The sequence below is a fragment of the Wyeomyia smithii genome, chromosome 3 (genome assembly GCF_029784165.1).
Source record: "Wyeomyia smithii strain HCP4-BCI-WySm-NY-G18 chromosome 3, ASM2978416v1, whole genome shotgun sequence".
In the NCBI taxonomy this organism is placed as follows: Eukaryota; Metazoa; Arthropoda; class Insecta; order Diptera; family Culicidae; genus Wyeomyia; species Wyeomyia smithii.
In genome coordinates this window covers 230,097,926-230,118,517 of record NC_073696.1, presented here as the reverse complement: position 1 = coordinate 230,118,517, position 20,592 = coordinate 230,097,926, and the positions used below count along the sequence as shown (strand labels likewise).

General features: G+C 39.3%; 4 protein-coding genes across 4 annotated transcripts in view; 1 reads left to right on the top strand and 3 right to left on the bottom strand.

The window, feature by feature from the left end:
• The window catches only part of LOC129726388 (G-patch domain and KOW motifs-containing protein), an 84,470-nt gene that overhangs the window by 12,187 nt on the left and 51,691 nt on the right, over nucleotides 1–20,592 (top strand). The window lies entirely within an intron of this gene.
• Nucleotides 1,888–2,952, bottom strand: LOC129726398 (uncharacterized). The gene is made up of 2 exons (XM_055683026.1): nucleotides 2,468–2,952; nucleotides 1,888–2,411 (listed from the first exon to the last, which is right to left on the bottom strand). The coding sequence occupies exons 1-2, from the start codon at nucleotides 2,948–2,950 to the stop codon at nucleotides 1,956–1,958; spliced, it is 939 nt and encodes a 312-aa protein (XP_055539001.1). The 5' UTR covers nucleotides 2,951–2,952; the 3' UTR covers nucleotides 1,888–1,955.
• LOC129726397 (uncharacterized) lies at nucleotides 2,952–3,460 on the bottom strand. Its single transcript, XM_055683025.1, has one exon. The coding sequence runs from the start codon at nucleotides 3,320–3,322 to the stop codon at nucleotides 2,957–2,959; it is 366 nt and encodes a 121-aa protein (XP_055539000.1). The 5' UTR covers nucleotides 3,323–3,460; the 3' UTR covers nucleotides 2,952–2,956.
• On the bottom strand, nucleotides 11,350–12,930 carry LOC129726391 (uncharacterized). Its single transcript, XM_055683014.1, has 2 exons — nucleotides 11,980–12,930; nucleotides 11,350–11,922 (listed from the first exon to the last, which is right to left on the bottom strand). The coding sequence occupies exons 1-2, from the start codon at nucleotides 12,892–12,894 to the stop codon at nucleotides 11,476–11,478; spliced, it is 1,362 nt and encodes a 453-aa protein (XP_055538989.1). The 5' UTR covers nucleotides 12,895–12,930; the 3' UTR covers nucleotides 11,350–11,475.

The following is a 20,592-nucleotide window of genomic DNA, read 5'->3' as shown; positions in this document are numbered from 1 at the left end:
ACTGGTAACCCTCTGTTAAGGAGCGTAGCTGAAATTTCTGTGACATCTAATTTCCAAAGGGATGTTACGGACTAGACTAATATTGTCGGTAGTCATAGCGTGATCTTAGTGAGTGAGTTAGTTATTCGTTTTCCGAATCTTCGCTTGTCAAAGCAGACTCTGTAACCTTGCGGCTACGAGCTCCTCTAATTTTCATTTGCATTAAATTAAGGACTACCTATAAGGAACAACTTGTTACAAGAAACTATGGCTCTGAAACCACAAGACCGCATCGTAACATGAGGACACAGCCGCTTACGACCCCAGTGAGCATACGGTTATCCGAGCTCCGCTAAGGTTACCCGTACCCCGGTCGGCACCTCGTAGAGGTTAGAGAAGGAGTTGCTGGTCAGAGGTGAATGCCCACATAATGGTCTTAAGTCTGCGCTCACCGGCTAACGAACGAAAACGGACTCCGACTAATTGACTTCACTGCCTCCAAGAACATGGCCATACGTAGTACCTACTTCCAGCATAACCTCTCATATCGGTACACCTGGAGATCACCAAAACAGACCGAATCACAAATCGATCACGTTTTGATTGATGGAAGGCACTACTGGGATACTATCGACGTCCGAACCTACCGTGGCGCAAACGTCGATTCTGGCCACTATCTTCTGATGGTCAAAATGCGCGGAAGACTTTCGATTGTCAACAACATCCGCTACCGTCGCCCGCCATAGTATGACCTGGAACGACTCAAATTTTTCGAAGTCGTAACTGAATACGTGCAAAGCCTTGAGGCAGCAGCACTGCCGGAAGCGGGTGAACTCATCAAAGCCTCTCTAGAAGACTGCTGGAGTAATGTAGAAGCCGCCATTGACAGCGCAGCGGAAGGTACCATAGGGTTCGTCGAGAGGAATCGACGTAACGGCTGGTTCGACGAGGAGTGTCAGACGATTCTAGGCGCGAAGAATACAGCGCGGGCATTGATGCTGCAGCAAGGGACCCGTCAAAACGTAATGCGATATGAATTGAAGCGAAGACAGCAGACCCATCTGTTCCGGGACGAAAAGCGCCGCCTGGAAGAGATGGAGTGCGAGGAAATGGAGCAGCTGTATCGTACTGTAGCTCTAAAAGAAACTGAACCCATCCTCCGCCGGCTTTGTGCCGCGAACCGAAATGTGTCGGGATAAGGATGGAGGAATCTTGACGGATGAACGTGAGGTTATCGACAGGTGGAAGCAGCACTACAAAAAACACCTGATTGGTGCAGAGGCAGAGGACCAAGACGGCAGGAGGAACGACCTTGTCAGCACAGCGGATGAGGGAGACATTCCGACCCCTACGATAGGTGAAGTTAAGGATGCCATCAAGCAGCTCAAGAACAACAAATTAGCTGGAAAAGATAGCATCGCAGCGGAGCTTATCAAACTGGGTTCGGATAGGTTGGCTTCCTGTCTGCACCATGATAGCCCAAGTAACAATCCTAATGCGATTTAGTTTTATTGAAATTTTATGATAGTTTTACCTCGATTGAGAAATTGATTGTATTTTTGACAAGTCTACAAAATCAACTAAATACACATAAATTTTCCTTCAAAATGAAATTTGTTGAATTAAAATCGGATCAAAACTAAGGCAGTCACAGGTGTTTAAAGTTAAGCTAAAAATTGTGATTTCAAACAGGAATTTTATCGAAATTGTCTGTTATATCAACATTCAAAGTGCGATTAAAAATCGATATCTCAACTGATTGTCATAAAACTTTGGGAAAAGGTCATTTACAGTTTGAGAATATTCGGAGAAATGCAAAACATCAAAAATATTGACATGAAAAATCGAGGTTTTTTCCGGCCTCCGACCACTTATCTCGTACTACCGGTAAAAATATCAAACTCTAAATATTGTGTACAGAAGCATTTATTACTGCTGACATAATTGAAACCACTGTTACATTACATCGATGAACTCTAATCAGTCAAATACCCGAATCTGGCAACATCACGAATCACGCCGCTCATCCGTGCCCGATAGAGCTTCGCTGCTTTCTCTTCGGTTGCGTACTCAAACTCCACGTCTTCGTCACCTTGTTTCATCTTCTCAATCCACTTGTCCATATCGGGTAAATCTTCAGCGGCCGTACAGATCATGGGCACTACAAGCATTCCCATTATCAACCCGAAACGACCGTACTTTTTCCATTGTGCTTCGTAAGCCTCTCTGGGAAATTGACGCTTCGCATCTCCACCTAATCGTTCGAGATAATCGCACAATGAGCTGTAATAAATGTCCAGCAATTGATTGTAGTGCTGGGCGCGTAGCTTAGCATCAGTGCAGATAAAAATAAAGTACGAGAGGTCTAAAATTGGAGACACGTAGCGACACAGCTGCCAATCGATAAGCCGGATGTCGACTGGTACTGGGCTCTAGGAGAAAAAAATCTGTAGAATTGGTGGTCAAATTCTAGGAAAATTATACTCACTTCCTCTTCGTACATATACATCATATTGTTGATCCAGCAATCTCCGTGACCGATAACTGCATATGGGTCAGAATCATCTACGGTTACACAATCTACATAGTGTTTAGTTACTTTATCCTCCAATTTTTTCATTAGTTCTTTCACTTTAGCATCCTTCGCGTCATCCAGAGTCACAATCGCTCGCTGATACACGTCCCCAAATAACTTATCGATGCCTTTGTCAGGATCCATTTCAATCATTATTTTCATTGGGTCAATTAACCTTTTGAATGCGAAAAACCGCTCCGGTTGCTGCTCTCGCATAGCGAAGGAGATCGCGTGCAATTTCCCCAGCTGTTCTAGAAGCATTCGAGTGTGCTCGTAATCCACTGGGACATATTTATTCCACATGCGGAAGTGTTTCTCACGCAAATCTTCCATTATGACCACAGCTTCCAACTTTTCCATATTACTATGGGTGTAATAACATCTCGGAACCCGCATAAACCCCTAACCCCCTTTATCTACGCTTATACCTTTATCCGATTGAAACTTTTCCAACGCCGGAATAACTGAATTATACGCTACCGCCTCTCGGTCAAACATAACAATCGACTGCTGACGACGTGCCAAATTTTCCGGCATATCCTTCACCAGAAGCACCAGCTCCTTACGATCCTCCTGGCGGATGAACACTTTGGACATAGTTCCCATAAATCCATCGCCCTTGTTGGAACCCGATTCAAACTCGATCCGGTATTTGCCTTCGGTGAAACCCTGCTCGGTAGCGACTTTTCTCAGGCCAACCTGCACGTACTCGGGTTGTGTGTCCATCGTTACTCGTGCCTCGCGCAAATCCGCACCTGTGGAATACATTGAACTGTCGAACGATGTGGCACGCTTAGCACCTCAGTTTGTTGTTTTTATCAATCTCACCCCGGGGCAAAATTACCGTCCGGCGAGATTAGATATGTGATTTTACTATGGACGATTTCAGGACACGCGGCTGGCGTTGAAAATGCGTTGTCACATTGATTGCGAGTTCAATGGCCGTTTACTGCGGAATTTTGATTCGAAAGGATAGGTAGTAGTACCGAAGCGTGTTTAATCGATTGGGCTGTAAAAAGAATGAATTTAAAGCTCCTAAACTTCGTTAGGTATTTGACTGAAAATACCAAGCTTGCTGTTGGAAAGTTGGAATTGAAACACTTGCTTCGCAAAATGTTGACTTCCGTAGAAAGCGTGTACTCCAGTACAGCGTGTTTACAACGCGAAAGTAAAGAGTAGTGCTTATCGGTTAGAATGATAAAGATAGGAAATCGAGATTATTGATAAACATCAGCTATATTGATTTTCGCATTTATTCTCTATCATATATTTAAAATATAATTATAAAATATTTTAACCCTCCTTTTAGCCCAGTGCCGCCTTTAGACGGTCTTCAGTTGAACCTTGAAAAAAGTTTAAATTAGAAATTAAAAAATGTTTACAAAGCTTCATAGTGATTATTTCAAAGTCCGTCTAAAAACTAATTTGGGCACTAGAGGGTTAATAAACATTTTTCAGTTTTTATGTGATACTTTATTTTGAAAATATTTTACAAATAATTGTTATGAAAATCGCACATCACCTCACACCTCCTGCTCATTTAGGGCTCTTTACTCTTAGCACATCAATCGGACACAGATTTATGATAAGTGTTAAGAAAAGTTCTCACCTCTTCGACAAATCATTCAAAGCAAAACAAAAAAATCGAGAGCGTCACGAAAATTGTCGAATTTCAATGATTGTAGTTCAGTTAGTTTAAAGGTTTTGAGCGCCATTTTGAAATCGCTTGGAATGAATATAGAACTGCATATTTCATAATTTTGAAGGTAGGAAAATTAAACTTTGCTTAAAGAACGTATTTGTGGCTCTAAGAAGGCTCGACTGTAATTTGTACTGGAATTCGAATTCGTAGGAGGAATAAAACATTTTACTCCGAGCTGGTGTATTTCGTAACAGCTTTAGCTTCCGATCCCAAGTGCTTGGCTAGCTATCCTGGTAACAACAAACTTGCGGGAATCTGAACTAAACTTGGCTGCTACGCCGCTTGTCTCTGGTGTCGTCCAAACGATATGCTTCTTCGCTTGTTGACGGTTATAGAGTTGACGAAAAACTAATAATATTAACTTAGTCTAATATACTTCGTGCACAGCGTTCGTATGTATACCTACACCTACAGCGAAGTCTGTCCCCTTTTTTACCCTTCTTTATTTTAATACGTTCGCGAAGCCACCTAGTTGTTGCGTTAGTGCTCTCCGTATGCACTTAATTGAAAATCACAGGGCTTTTTTCATCATTCAGGTAGCAGTTCTGTTTATTTCAATTTTACAGTTTCCCGTTCATCTCGTGCTAGGCGTCGAATCATTTGCGATGGGTTGAATTCATCGTCTGCTGCGTAATGAAAAGTAGGCGCGTTAGTGCTGGAGTAACTATCAATCCTGCGGCCGCAATGAAACACCTTCCTGCAGAAGTGTTGGAATTGAGGGGAATGCTGGTAGAGATAATTATGAAACGAGAATCAGCTTTTAACTTTTCGACTCCCAAACAACAGAAAAAAAGGCATAATTCGAATAAATAACAGTTTCGTAGAAAACACAACCAACCGTCCTTTTAAGAATGACCACTTTTTCAATTGGTACAGTGAATATGAGTTTTACGCATCTCAAAACTACAGCACTCGTGAGTACTGTTGGGGCAAATTGGTCCGCTGGTGTGACAAGCCTCATAACTTCTAAATTTTCTTCGATGGTGCTTACATCTATCTTCTGAATAAGTGGTGCTAAAAAAAAGCAAAGCCTTGGTGCTACATTCCGATTTGGAACTTGACCTTCTGTTTATTTATACACAGACTTCGCAGCCGACTATTTAGTGTACAGGACAATTGCGGGGCTAGCGCTACGATCCTACTGACACTAACAGTCTCTCCCGAGACGAGACTCGAACCTACGACAACTGGCTTGTTAGGCCAGCATCGTACCTCGAGACCATCTGGGAGATGAATAAATGGTGCTATCCATTTTGTTTTTTCGGGAAAGTTGATTATATCATCAACTGGCATGAAGTTGTCGGAAACATTACACTTGCAAGATTCATCGCTAACGAGGTATTATTATTATTTTCATTCCTAAATCCAAAATTTCAGTTATTAACTATAACTTGGAATTGAGTATTTTTCACCTCAGATATAATTAAACTTTCGAGTTGTCATGAAACGAATTATCAAAAAATGAATTATTATTATTTGTTACAAAATATTTCAAGCATGAACATTCTTCAACTGAAGATTCGTTGGTCACGATCCTTTTACAGGGGGCAGACAAAATGATTGAGACAGGCAAAATTTTGTCAATTTTTAAATAGTCAGAACTTCACGAAAAATTACTTAATCTTGATGTAACCGGTTTCATTTTACTGGAAAACTACTCTAGTTTCCAAAAATCATTAAGAAATTTGACGGGACCAACGGACACAGGAAATTTTTCGGATTTCAGGAGTGTGTGTAAAAATGTGCATTCTTGCAATGCGTAGAACTTTTTCTGATATCTTGTTTCTATTAAATAGATATGTTTCCAATAAACTAGAATTCATTCCGAGTTCATTGGTACCCAAAGGTTGAATATCCTCCGGGGAACCATCGAGATATGAATTAATGTAGTATGTTTTTTGTGGTGTTTTTGCTGTTGGGCATATAGTGGTACACCAAAAAGTTTTTGTTAGAAAATTATTTTTCTTTACGAGTTTCCACTGCGCAGTGGTCCAATGAGGCAAAAAGTGGAACTTAATTCCATAGCGCCTTTCGCATTCATCCTAGCTTAATAAAGTCTTCGAAACAATTGTTTGTATTAATGACCCGCATAATCGCAAATTGTCAAAAAGTATGAAAAGTTTACTATACTAAAAATAAAAAAGTTAATTTCTTTGTGTTAAGCGATAGAAGAACAGTTTATTCAGCAAAGTTGTAGAAGATTCAAAACTATGAAACTTTGTTGAACAAATAAAAACCCTAGCTCTCTTTGGTACAAAGTTATAACATGGAACTTACTTAAAAGTTAGTTTTTTGTACTTAACTTTTGTTAGTTGCATTTTACACGAAAGTATTGTTGAGAGGAATTGTTAGGGCACACAAATTACACATTTTTGCCAAATGCCATATATCTCCAGGATTTTTCCTTACAAAGTTGTATCATATTTCAGCTTATTTTTTCGATAATTTCAAGAACGTATAGGTTAAAAAGGGGCAAGTGGAATCATGATGTCAATACTTTTTCTTGAAGTTAAGCTGCAGTACTATAAACTCCTGTAGGTTCCATTTGTCCCAATCCACCCATATTAGAGCACGGCAAGCATATGTTACAGTAGGTTTTCATATATCCAAAATACTAACTTTTATGTGTTAAGAGATAGAGGAATGGTTTATTCGGCAAAGTTTTAGAACGTGCAAAAATATGAATCTTTGCTGAACAAACAAAATTTCTATCTTTATTGGGTACAAAGTTACAGAGTATTTTCTGTAAAAGTTGCTTAAAAGTTAATTTTTTTGCACTTAACTTTTGTTAGCCACATTTTACGAGAAAACGTTGTTCTAAAGAAGCATTTGGGCATACAAAACACACGTTTTTTGTTGAAGGCACACATCTCCAGGACTTTTCCTTACAAAGTTATAGCACATTTCATCATATATTTTCGATAACTTTAAGAGCGTATTAAGGCAAGTAGAATCATGATATTAATACTTTTTCTCGAAGTTTAGCTCGAGTGCTCAGAATTTTTTAAGTTCCATCTGTCCCAATCCACCTAATCTTTATTCTATACGTTGTTAAAGTTATCGAAAAAATATGATGCAATGTGCTATAACTTTGTAAGGAAAAGTCCTGGAGATGTGTGGTCTTCAACAAAAACGTGTGTTTTGTGTGCCCAAATGTTTCTTTAGTACAACGTTTTCTTGTAAAGTGACCAACAAAAGTCAAGAACAAAACACTAACTTTTAAGTAACTTTCATAGAATATACGCTATAATTCTGTTTCCAATGTAGATAGAAGCTTTATTTGTTCAGCAAAGTTTCATATTTTTGCACGTTCTAAAACTTTGCCGAATAAACCATTCCTCTATCTCTTAACACAAAAAAGTTTGTATTATTGATATATGAAAACCTACTGTAACATATGCTCGCCGTACTCTAATATGGGTGGATAGGGGCAAGTGGAACCTCTCTCGTCATTATTTAGGTATTTTGGTTAGTTGGTTTATAAGAAAGAGGTTTAAATATTTCAAACCTTTGCAAATGTGAGTCCAGATGAATTTCCAAAAAAAAGTTTGCAGAGTTGCTTGGTTTAATAGGGCCTATACATCCACAAAGTTTCATTGTGTTCTGCTAGGGTGCCCAAGGAAAATTGTACCCAACAAAAGAAAAAACTGCCAAAAACAACACCCATACTTAATTTATTCATATCTCGATGATTCTTCGACAGATTTTAAACCTTTGTGTACCAATGAACTCGGAATGAAGTCTAACATACAAACCTGAAAGGAACAAGATGTCAGAAAAAATTATACGAGTTGCAAAAATGCACATTTTGATACACACTCCCAAAATCAGGAACATTTCCGGTGTCCATAGGTCACGTCAAATTCTCAAGTAATACTAGGCAATCAGGATAGTTTTCCAGTAAAATGAAACCGGTTTCATCAAAATTGATTCATTTTTCGTGAAGTTCTGGCTAATTGAAAATTGACAAAATGTTGCCTGCAGGGCTGTCATTCGCACACTCATTGTGTTAATTTTACGGCAAGGCACAACGAGAATGGTACCCACACATTTTGACAACCAACATGCACAAAGAGAATGAGCGAAAATGAAATGACAATGAAAGATATCACCAAGTGAGAAATATTTCAAGAGAGGGAGAACGGAACAACACTTTGTGCTGCTTTTTGTGACACATTGCGTGAGAACAAAGAGCTTCAGTTTGAGCAGTTTGCGTTGCGTTGCGAGTAGAAAAAATAGCAGAGAAAAGAAACCAAGAAAGGACCATATACATTTTTGAGAATTCATTTCAACACGATTATCAATGGCGTGGACGTGTTTCTTAGGATATATTATGCACGTCCAGACATGTTACTGTCCCGGTATTCATATATTATCGCTACATGCATTCACTACTGATACCGTTCATTAGGGTGATAATGACGTATTTAGAAGTTCGTTCAGTCGAAAAGTGAAACTTTAACCGATCGATTTTTTCATTTTTTGTTTTTGGATAACACCAGATCTCGATGTTTCATACATTTTTAAGACATTTGGAATCAGAATTTTTTAATATTAAGAAATTTATGAAATACCTGTGCATATTTTTCATTGGTCACAAAATAATGCTCTCCTTTTCCCGAAGTAAGATTAGGCTGAAGTTTAGTATGGGAACTTTTTCCAAAGACGAAACTATTGAGCCCTACTTCTAAACGAAATTCGAAAAGTCGATTTCTATTGCCACCCTACTGTTCATGTACTAGACATATTGCGGCTATCTCCGGGAAGAAACCATTTTTAGTTTTTAAACAAAACCCATTGAGCAGCACTGAAAATAGCTTCTAAATTATTTCAGAAGGAGTCAAATGAAGTGCAAAACCAAAAAAAAAAATTAATACTATAATCGTTCGTTCGTCAAATCCGATAATCATTGCCCCAAGCAACACACAAAGTAAGACACAATGTGTGGTGTCGCACATTTTGGCAAATGCACAAAGTGTACTCAGTCGATTTTTTTCGGTGCGAAAGAAATACAAAAGAGCGAATGGGGAGAACACAAACGAAGTAACGGGAGTGGCACGCACGGTTTGATGGCAAATGTGTTGTGTACAAATTTGTGTGGTTCTGTCTGCACTGAGGTGAATTCCAGCCCTGGTTGCCTGTCTCAATTAATTTTTCTACCCCCTGTTATAGACCTACTTTTGTTCAATTTTGTTACATAACAAGCAAAATATTGGAACCTCGGTGGGTTCGAAATGGAAATGGAGCCACAAAAAAGTCACATACAACCCAGTGCAAAAGCATAGGCGCGTCTAAGGCCTGGAGTAAACTCAGTAATTCTTCAGTATTTGCATGCCCCTTACTTATTTTCACAATATTCAAGCGCAATGTCTAAATCATTTTGTAAAGTAGATTACTATTATTTCCAGCCGACGACACGTCTACTGCAAAAAAAAAAAAATAAAATTAGGCATGTAAACTGATATTTTTTCGGGTTTTGTCGCAACTCTTCTGAGTTCTGCCCTACAGTACATTACTTACTTTAACTTTAAATAAAGCGTCTCTTGACATAACATTATCATCGAGCAGAATTCAGTTCCATACACGCTTTTTTGTTTTGACGCTGAAGTGGAACTTCACCTACAACTGTGTTCCAGCAACCTTCAACAATATTTTCGAATGATCAATAAAACAACGCCTTTTTTGTGGTTATCAATCAATCAATAATATCTCCCAGATGGTCTCGAGGTACGATGCTGGCCTAACAAGCCAATCGTCGTAGGTTCGAGTCTCGGCTCGGGAGAGACTGTTAGTGTCAGTAGGATCGTAGTGCTAGCCCCACAATTGTCCTGTACACTAAACAGTCGGCTGCGAAGTCTGTGTATAACTAGAACAGAAGGTCGAGTTCCGAATCGGAATGTAGCACCAAGGCTTTGCTTTGCTTTTAACCAATCAATAAAAAAAGAGAGTTGAAAAAGAATTATTACTGAAATTTACCGCTTCACACCATTAAATTGATTAACCTCTATCGAGTGTATTCCCAAACCTTTTACACACAATGCATTGACATACCCCTGACTGTCTCCTTACGCGCGGTACTTATATTTTTCTCATATCCGACATTATCAAGAAATCACATGTTTTTGTAATCTTGACTGTTTTATATTGTTGTCAGTTTAGGGATGCTCAGCAGTTTGTCATATCTTTGCCATCCTCGATATTTTTAACATTTCCGCTATTTTAATGTTTTTTTTTAATTTTTTTTGCATCATGGACATTTTCAATATTTTTCACATTTGATTATGACATATGTCGAACAATCTGTTGGCACTGTTAATTTTCGACATCTTTGACTTGTTGGCATTTTTGACATTTTGACACTTCTGAAATTTTTGACGTTGTCAGCTTGAATAGTAGTGTCGAAAAATGTTGATAAATAAGAATTTGCCGTAGTAATGCAAATGTTAAATGTTAGTTTGTTAAATGTATATGTTTGTCTGCATTTGTCAAGGCTGTAATATATACTAAACAAGAACTGATTTTTAAAGAGCTTTAAGCAAAAATTAGAAAAAATATATTTTCCACTTCCTTATTTCCCTAACTCAGATATTTTTTTTCCTTGCATCGACTATTCATTGCGACTAGAAATGCTATTGATAGTAAGTGATACATTTCTTTTTTATCCGTGGTGGTGTGCAGTTTCTACCCTTCCTATTACGCTCACTGCTCCACTATACCAAGCTTCGTTTGTCTCGTCAAGTATCGCCAATTATAATTACCTGGAAAGTTTCAACTATGTGTCCTATGGCCAGTCGTTGAGATAATTAAAATTTTGGGATTTTTCTGAAGCTCTCTTACTTACGCTCAGAGAAAAATGAAGGAGTGGCCTCTTTATGCCAGTATTTTTTTTGTTCAAACATGTTCTGTTAAAAATGGCGTCGAAACAAGGAACCTTGTACACGCGCATACAGTTTCAAATGAACTGCACAAAAATGTTGGTAAAAATATCACGGTAAACAATTTCAAACCAATCGAGTTTCAAAGATCACAAAGTTGTAAAGAATAAAGCTTGTGAAAAATGAGCCTAACATCTAGCAGCAATCAACAACTACAATGACAAATATGTTTGGAATCCCAAACCAAAAATTTGATATTTTGCTTTATTTTTTCGTCCAGGAACTTAACGGATCAGTATTTATCTTTGGGCAGTGCGTAAACTTTTCTATTCGCCTCCCATCGACTAGAGATAACCGTATCTTATCACGTCCCGTATGACGGCACTCATTCGCTTTCGCATCTTCGCTTCGGACCGCTGGTTCACGGCAAATATCATATCGACCTTTTGAGTTTCCTTGAACTTTTCCGCCTCGGCGTTCAAATCGGGCAGGTCTTGATTTTCGATGCACAACATCGGTACTAAGAAGGTAGCCATCATTAAACCGAATCTGCCGAACGTTTTAAGCTGCTTCAACAGCGCTGTATATGGAAACTGTCTGCTAGCGTCACCACCCAGCTTTTCCAACAATATTTTGAGCGAATCGTAATAAATACGGATCATTTCGTCGTAGTGTGCAGCTCGGAATTCGCCGTCGGTACAGCAGAACAAAAAGTACAGCAAGTCCAGTGCTGGCGATGCGTAACGACAAATCTGCCAGTCCAGTAGGACTATCTCTGATGGTACTCCTTTCTGTAACAAGGAAATTGAGACTCAATTGGAAACATTACGAATGACATTAGAACTCACCTTGTAAGCATAGATAAAGTTATTGACCCAACAATCGCCATGACCTAGGATAGCGTACGGCTCCGCTTTTGCCGATTGTGCTATAGTAGACATTTCATAAATCAAGGTAGGTTTTAGCTTCAGTAATTTTTGTCGATATTTTTCTTCCCCGGGTTCAAGTGTATCTATTGCCCGATCCATAGTCATATTCATCATTTCCACAAAAGGAGCATTGTTTTTGAATGATTCGCCCATTGGATCAGCAACTTTGAACATTTCGAATACTTCCGGCCGCTGGTCTTTCAGCGCGAAGGACACTGCGTGCAGTCTTCCGAGTTGTATCATCAATAGTTTACTGTGTTCGTAGTTGACGGGAATCAATTTATTCCACATGCGATAATTCTTCAGGCGTAAATCATCCATCACGATAGCGGACTCCTCCTTGACCATATCAACGTTTGCTAGGTAGCATTTCGGAGCATTGAAAAACCCAATTCCCAATTCTTCAGTAACGCCTTTCTCGCGTTGAAACTCGTATATTATTGGTAAAAATTCTGAATAAGCCATTACTTCCCTTTCAAAAAGCAACATTGAATTGAATTGTTGGCGTCGGGCCTCGTTGGTAGGAGGAATCTTACAAAGCACTATCAGTTCTCTACTCCCTTCGATGATTTTGGCACGAAACATTTCCCCCACAAAACCATCTCCTTTGCCGGAGCCCACTTCGAAAGATATTTGAAACTGGCCCGGAGTGAACCCCTCCTGCGGTGCAATTTTGGCGACTGCATCGTGTAGATATTGCGGAACGTCGCTAGATGTCGTCTCAACCGCTCCGTGCGTCCCGTTCGTCAATGATGGGTCAGCGAGTTTAACTGCAGGTGTATCTGGTACCTGAGTAGTACTCGCTTCCTGCAATATTTGCGATTCTTCACCCATTTTTCTCTACTTTCCGATTAAAGATTCCGAACGCGACTGACGCACGAACGGCACAAGACCATTGTTTTCCCGTGTTATGCTGTAATGATAGGATCATTCAGCCCTGGTTATCTAATCGAAATATAGGCTCTTATCATTGAACCGATTTCGTCGTAAAAGGCTGTGGATGGGTTCTCGTGTGATGACGATGCTCTTTAATAAAATATTGATGGCGCGTCCATCGGAATTATGGGGTTCTGTCTCATCAACAGCCAATAGTGTAGCTTGGCAAGTTATTCTGGTCATCAACAGGTTTCGGGGAAAACTTTAAAATCTGTGTGACTCACGTAGATAGCAAAATATGGAATATTATTCTCACGAGGAGAGTGAGTTGTGAGTGGTCACATGTTATTGTTTCAGTTGGTAGGTAAACAACTCTAACTGGCATTGAAAATTGTTTTTTTTTAATTAGCCCTGTGGTAATTAAACACAAAGCTCATAGGGTTTAAAACTGATTCACGTGAAGCTGAGAAATAAAATTAGAATTTGTGATCATTCCACTACATAAATACATTACTTTGATCTGTTCACATTAAATCGATCGTAGATGGATTCCTTATACGCTTAAAATATGAAGAATTATTCGGAAATGAAATAGAATAAGATCCTAAAAAACAATCATTATGCAAAATTTTATCATTGGAATCACTTTTTTCCTGAATGGACTTCCTCACTGCGACCAGAATCGTTGATCTATTGTGAGAATAAGAATTATTTTGAGAATTATCCCACGATCGGTGTTTGGCATTAAAATCGTCGATCAAAAAAATAATTTCATGAGAGTTTCTGCAAATCATCAACACCTAACACAGTGAGTTTCTGCGAATTATCAACACATTGAACACTTCATTTATAGACTTTTTCATCCCACAATGCACTATCATTTCTCTTCCTCGCTACTAGTTCATTCCATTCACTGGCCGCCCTTACGCGATGTATATGTACTACAGTAAAGAAAAATCAAAGCCTACTCACACTAACATGAAGTTCCGTATTCAACCGTCAGAATGTTTGTAGAACGAAAGCAAAACACCTCTTTCTTCCAACACTAGAAAATTGCCAAATATGATATTTGCAAACATCATTGGCAGATTTTCAAATCCTGTTTTTGCATTCGCTACACATAATTAAAAAATACTACAAGGTATATGCCCTAGGGTTGTATGAAATGGCGTCGTGGGACTTAGCACTGTAATTAGAGAGATTTTTAGTTACAAAGGTTAAAATGTCCGTAGATAGAATCAATTCGTTTGGTCAGTGACTGACGAATTTCTCTTCTCAGCCTCCCCTCAAATTTATTTTTACAAATATATTAACCAACACTCGAAAGAACTTTGTTTACACTGGGCGAGATTTTGCTGCAGTGTTTTTTTTTTTTTTGTGCAACAACATCTATTTGACAAGACACAAGCATATCGTTGCTGTTGAAGAAACACCAAGATTTTTTTTTAAAACAGAATTGACTCTTTTTCCTCAAAATGAATGGTTTTGTATGAATATTTCTCTGAAAATAAAATAAATAAGATGATATGTTAAACAAAATTATCAGCAAATTCCAGCAAAAAATCGTAGCAATTAATTACAAAGGAATTCAAGTTAAAAAGCTACATTTTTTTACCTCGACTAGTTTTTTTTTTCATTAACTAACAATTACATTCACTGAACTACAAAGGCAGGTCACATACGTATATTATTATTTATTAAGTTAAAATTGAAAAAGAAAAAATTCCTAACAATGTTTAAATGTAAAAAAAAACAAAAAATGCTGGTAAATCTTAGTGAATGGATGAAAAATTTACAAGCATTCGCTGGCGCTTTACACTTTCGATATTATGCCGGTCATGATTATTTAGTGAATATATTGCGATGAATTATATTTAGATTAAATGAGAGAAAAATAACTTTTAACATATAACCGTTGCAAAAATGTTCAATTTTTGTTGAGTAATTTATGGGTTTTATGGTAACCATATTCATAAGATACTTTTAATCACCATCAGCAGCTGCATTGCAGTTTTTCCTTGATTGCACGCGACCTCAAATACTATATGGTACTGTTCTTTCTACTAGCATGTTTTCTTTCAAGACATCAGTTTTTATGGCGCTCTAACAGCAGGTTTAGAAATTGTTCAAGAAAAAGTGTTGTTTCAAACTTTTTGAAATACCTCTACGTTCGAGACATCAAATTAGTTTAAGTTCATGAAGGAAACATAAATTGACCTATTAGGACGGGGAGACTCTGTTAATTTTTTTTTCACATTGATACAGATAATATCACTGGGAATGGTTGGTTTCTATTTATGTCGTCTGTGCTAGAGATGCTCGCATGTGATTGGTTCATTGCTCGCGTAAATTTTTTCTTGAAACTTTTTATCAATTTTTACCACTGAGCAATGTGACGTTTTACAAAGTTGTCCAACATTTTATCTATCCAACAAAATATTGGTTATTGTTATCCATCATGTGGTTATGTTGTTATTATCGTTTGAAATCTGATTGAAATCTGGTCTGAAACAATTGCCAGTTTTATTTCTAAATTTTACAGAACGCATCCCAGTTTAAAAAAACAAAGACATAGTCCCAAGTCCAAAAAAGTAGGTGCATATTTTATTGAAAATAGTGCCATGAAATTTGCTAGAATGTTCTGAATTCACATCAGGAGACACTGGAGAAACCAAACCATTGCTAATAAAATTAGTAGAACTCTTCATAACTTTAGCATTGAATACAAAATTACGACTATAGTAACGGCAGCAGCTGCAACTCTAAAATTGAGACACTTGGAATGTTTTACTCTTTAATCATTAATTGTAAAAAGTGCAGTAACGAACTCAATTGCGGAGATAGTAGATAAATGCAAGATAATTGTTTAGTTCTTCAGAAAAAAGCAGCCATGCTTCTTCCAAGTTGCGTGAAAAGCAAATAAAATAAGGGCTGAAAGAATTGAAACTCAAGTAAGACGTTGTTACGCGGTGGAATTCTACCTTCGGTATGATAAAGGGATTATTAGTGAGTAAAGAAGCAGTTGTATCTACGCTAGCCCTGCGAGATGCTACTCGATGCACACTCAATTCTATTGACTGAAAAATTACCAAAGAGAGTGTTCGAATTTTACGAACAAATCCGTTTCTCCTTCAAAAACTACTGTCATATCACGATTATTAAGTAGACGCCCGCTAGAGTTGAAAGAGTCTCCAATTACGAACATCAGGAAGCTAGTTTTGAGTTGGTTGAAGGGTTGAGTTTTCGGTTTCGTGGGCGCGGGTCCAATGAGTTAATCGCTCAGACTTTGCTCTTGGATTCAAAATTCTGTGCGCAGGGAATCGGAGACGACCAAAAATTTCGAGCTGCGCATCAATCATTATTGCAAAAAATACAACAGCTTCCAACATCGTCCGACGAAGAGTCCCAAGCTGATTGAGACGCTCAGGAAGTAGTGAGTCCCTCATATTTTTGGCAGTATTTCAATGAGTCAGTATTTGAACTACAAGGCAAATCGGATTTCACGGCAGCAAGTATTGTTGAACTTGATGAACACTTTTCGGAACCATTTATCCACTAGCCTGGTTTGATACGAGAAAATATATATATCCAAAATTGTTCCGAAAAATTCTCTTAAGGTTTTGCATTCTCGCCACATCAGTTCCCTGTAAAGTTACCTTTAAAAGCAGGACAGTTGGTCTGTAAAAAACGTTCGAGATTGTCGAGCAAGCATATTTCTGAAATCATGTTTGTAAATGCCAATATCGCAAAATGACAGAATCTCCCCGTTTCCTCGAAGGTAAGGGTTTTTGAAAAGTTTGAAATAACCCTTTCTCTTGAACAATTTCTATACCTGCTGTTAGAGCGTAATAAAAACTGATGTCTTGAAAGAAAACATGTTGGTAGAAGCAACAGTGTCGTACAGTATATGTGGAGCAGAGCGCACTGATCTCTCATCGTCTATCATTGCAGCGGTAAACGACTTTTATTCGCGTGCGATAAAGGAAAAACTGCACTGCTGCTTACAGTGAGTTTGAGGATTGCCGTAAGGTCTTTATCATCGTTCGATTTATGTTTCATGGAAAACTCCTGGTTCGTAAATTTACGCGGCGAATAGAAACAACGCCATAGCGAATATTTTCACACGTAAACAAGTATTTTTGAGAAATGCAATCATATTTTGATGCAAAATTATGCCTGAAACATGTTTTGCACATTATCAGCCCATCAAAAACGTACGAAAAAATCGAATCAATTCAAGCTGATGCAAGCAGCAAGAATGTTACGTACGTACGTTACGTTCGTGAAGTCCTTTTGAGATCGGGAAGCTGAAAAACAACAAAGCCGCAGGTAAAGACCGACTGCCGATCGAGCTCTCGGGAGAGAGGCGCTGGCTAGAGCGCGGTAATGGGTCATTTCCAGGATATGGGAGCAGGAAAAACTACCAGACGAGTGGATGGAGGGAGTCGTCTGCCCCATCTACAAGAAAGGCGACAAGCTGGAGTGCCGCAACTACCGCGGAATCTCGCTCATCAATACTGCCTACAAAATACTCTCACAGATCCTGTTCCGTCGTCTATCACCAGGAGGTTCGTGAGCCAGTACCAAACGGACTTTATGTGAGCCCGTGCCACCATGGACCAGATCTTCTCGATCCAACAAATCTTACAGCAATGTCGCGAGTACGACGTACCCACACATCACACTTCATCGACTTCACTGCGCCGGCGGTCTACAGTCGATCGAAAAAAGCTATGGCAGATCATGCACGACAACGGATTTGCGGATAAACTGACTCGACTGATCAAGGCCACCATGGCGCAAGTGATGTGCTACGATACTCTCGAGCCCCTTTGAATCGCGCAGAGGGTTAGGACAAGGTAATGGACTTTCCTGTTTGCTCTTTAACATCATTCTTGAGGGTGTTATCCGAAGGGCGGGTATCGACACGAGGGTCACGATTTCTCCAAATTCTGTTCAGCTTCTGGGCTTCTATTGCACACCTGGCGAAAGTCAGTAGGTTGCGGTGGGCTGGTCACGTCGTAAGGATGCCGGACGACAACCATGCGAAATCACTTCTCTTCATCAACCCTGCCGACATCAGAAATAGAGGGACAGAGCGTGCATGATGGCTCGACCAGATCGAAACACAGCCCAAAACCGAGCAACATAGCGACAACTTCTTGGTACAGCACAAGTCACCACGGCTCTCGTCTGATTGATAAGGTAAGATACGCTAGCCTGGGGGCAATAGCGGTCTCGATAAACTAGATTAGGTATTAGTTAAGAAAATTCGTTATCAATATTGTTTTTGGCAAATTTCGCATGTTGTAGGATAAGTACAACGATACATCGTGCCCCAATGCTGAGTCGAAACAATTTCCGCAAACCACAGAGCCACAGGGACCACACAGTACATAAAGACCCTGAATCGATCCTAATGCCTACAAGGGACGACTCGTCCATAGGTGCAACTTGTGCTATGCACACGGGGATGCCAGGCAAAAAAACATATTTTGAACGCAAATTTATATTACTATTTTATTGGTTTTTAGTTTAACTTTTAAATGAAAAAATGACTTGCGTGATTACTTCGTCAAACTGTAAGAAAAACTGTTCAAAAGCCACAAGTCGCCCCTGATGCCTGGTTTTGATTCTACTAAGATTCGAATCCACGACCACCCGATTGTCACAGCGAACTCTGTAATCTTGCGGGTACAAAGCGCCCGGTCGGACAGCTCAAGACGCTCCTGAATCTTTTGTGTTTACATCTGTGATCAGTTGATGTTATGATATAATGTTGCCAGCTTGTTTTGCTCGTAATTTCGGAAAGGCCAATGTGTACTTTTGAAATCCACAACTAAAATTTGATATTTTAGTTCATTTTTCTTAACAGAATTTCACGGGTCAGTATTTTCCTTTGGGCAGTGTGTTAAATTCTCCCGCTCGCCTCCCGCCGACTAAAGATAACCGTATCTTATCACATCCCGTATTACGGCACTCAATCGCTTTCGGATCTTCGCTTCGGACCGCTGATTCATGAAAAACGCCATATCGATTTTTTTATTTTTCTTGAACTTTTCCGCCTCGGCATTCAAATCGGGTAGGTCTTGATTTTCGATGCACATCACCGGTACCAAAAAGATAGCCATCAATAAACCGAATCTGCCGAACGTTTTAAGCTGCTTTAACAGTGCCGTATATGGAAACTGTCTGCTAGCGTCACCGCCCAGCTTTTCCACAATGTTTTAAGTGAATTATAATAGATGCGAATCATTTCATCATAGTGTGCAGCTCAAAATTCGCCATCGGTGCAGCAAAACAAGAAGTACAGCAAGTCCAGTGCTGGTGATGCATAGCGACAAATCTGCCAGTCTAGTAGGACTATCTCCGAAGGGACGCCATTCTACAATAAAAAAAATTGGGACTCAATTGGAAACATTACGAGTTGCATTGAACTTACCTTGTAGGCATAGATGAAGTTATTGACCCAGCAATCACCATGACCTAGTATGGCGTACGGTTCCGCTTTTGCTGATTGAGTCATAGTGAACGGATCATCAATCTCGGTGGTTTTTAGTTTTAGTAATTTTTGTCGATATTGTTCTTCCTCGGGTTCAAGTACCCCGATTGCTCGATTCATATACAGGTTCATCATTCCTACATATTGGGCGTTATCCTCGAACGATTTTGCCATTGGATCAGAAACTTTAAACATTTCGAATACTTCCGGTCGCTGGTCTTTCAGCGCGAAGGACACTGCGTGTAATCTTCCAAGTTGAATCATCAATAGTTTGCTGTGCTCGTAGTTGACTGGAATTGCTTTATTCCACATGCGATAATTTTGCAGGCGTAAATCATCCATCACAATGACGGACTCTTCCTTTACCATGTCGACGGAAGCCAGGTAGCATTTCGGAGCATTGAAAAACCCGATCCCCAGTTCATCAGTAACACCTTTCTCGCGTTGAAACTCGTATATCATCGGTAATAATTTAGAATAAGCTATTACTTCTCTTTCAAAAACCTTCATTGCATTAAACTGTTGACGTCGAGCCTCGTTGGTAGGAGGAATTTTACAAAGTACTATCAGCTCTCTACTCCCTTCGACAATTTTGGCGCGGAACATCTCGCCCACAAAACCATCTCCCTTACCGGAGCCCATTTCGAATGATATTTGGAACTGGCCCGGAGTGAATCCCTCTTGCGGTGCAATTTTAGCGACTGCATCGTGCAGATATTGCGGAAGGTCGTTTATACCCGGCGTCCCATTCGTCAACGATGGATCAGCTAGTTTCACAGCGGGTGTGTCCTGTACCTGAGTAGTATTTGCTTCTTCCGGTATGTGCGATTCCTCATCCATTTTTTTTTTACTACTTCACGGTTAATAATTTTGAACGCAACTAACGCACGAACGGCACCACAAGCCCATTGATTTTTCGTGCTATGCTGTAATGATGGGATCATATGGCCGTGGTTATCTAATCAAAAATAGGCCCTTATCATTAAACGGATTTCGCCGGCTACGAATGCGTTCTTGTGTGATGACAATACTCTTATGTGAAATAATGTGGTGCGTCCATCTAAATTATTAAATTTTGTTACATCAATATCTAGGTGTACCGTGGAAGGTCATTTTAGTCATCAACGGGTTTCGGGGAAAACTTAAGTTGAAAG

Excerpts from the sequence above, each read along its gene's own strand:
- LOC129726398 (XM_055683026.1), bottom strand. The coding sequence starts at position 2,950 with ATGCGGGTTCCGAGATGTTATTACACCCATAGTAATATGGAAAAGTTG. Across the intron at positions 2,412-2,467 it reads TGTATATGTACGAAGAGGAA|AGCCCAGTACCAGTCGACAT; the intron begins GTGAGTATAATT and ends TTTTTCTCCTAG.
- LOC129726397 (XM_055683025.1), bottom strand. The coding sequence starts at position 3,322 with ATGTATTCCACAGGTGCGGATTTGCGCGAGGCACGAGTAACGATGGAC.
- LOC129726391 (XM_055683014.1), bottom strand. The coding sequence starts at position 12,894 with ATGGGTGAAGAATCGCAAATATTGCAGGAAGCGAGTACTACTCAGGTA. Across the intron at positions 11,923-11,979 it reads ACTTTATCTATGCTTACAAG|AAAGGAGTACCATCAGAGAT; the intron begins GTGAGTTCTAAT and ends TCCTTGTTACAG.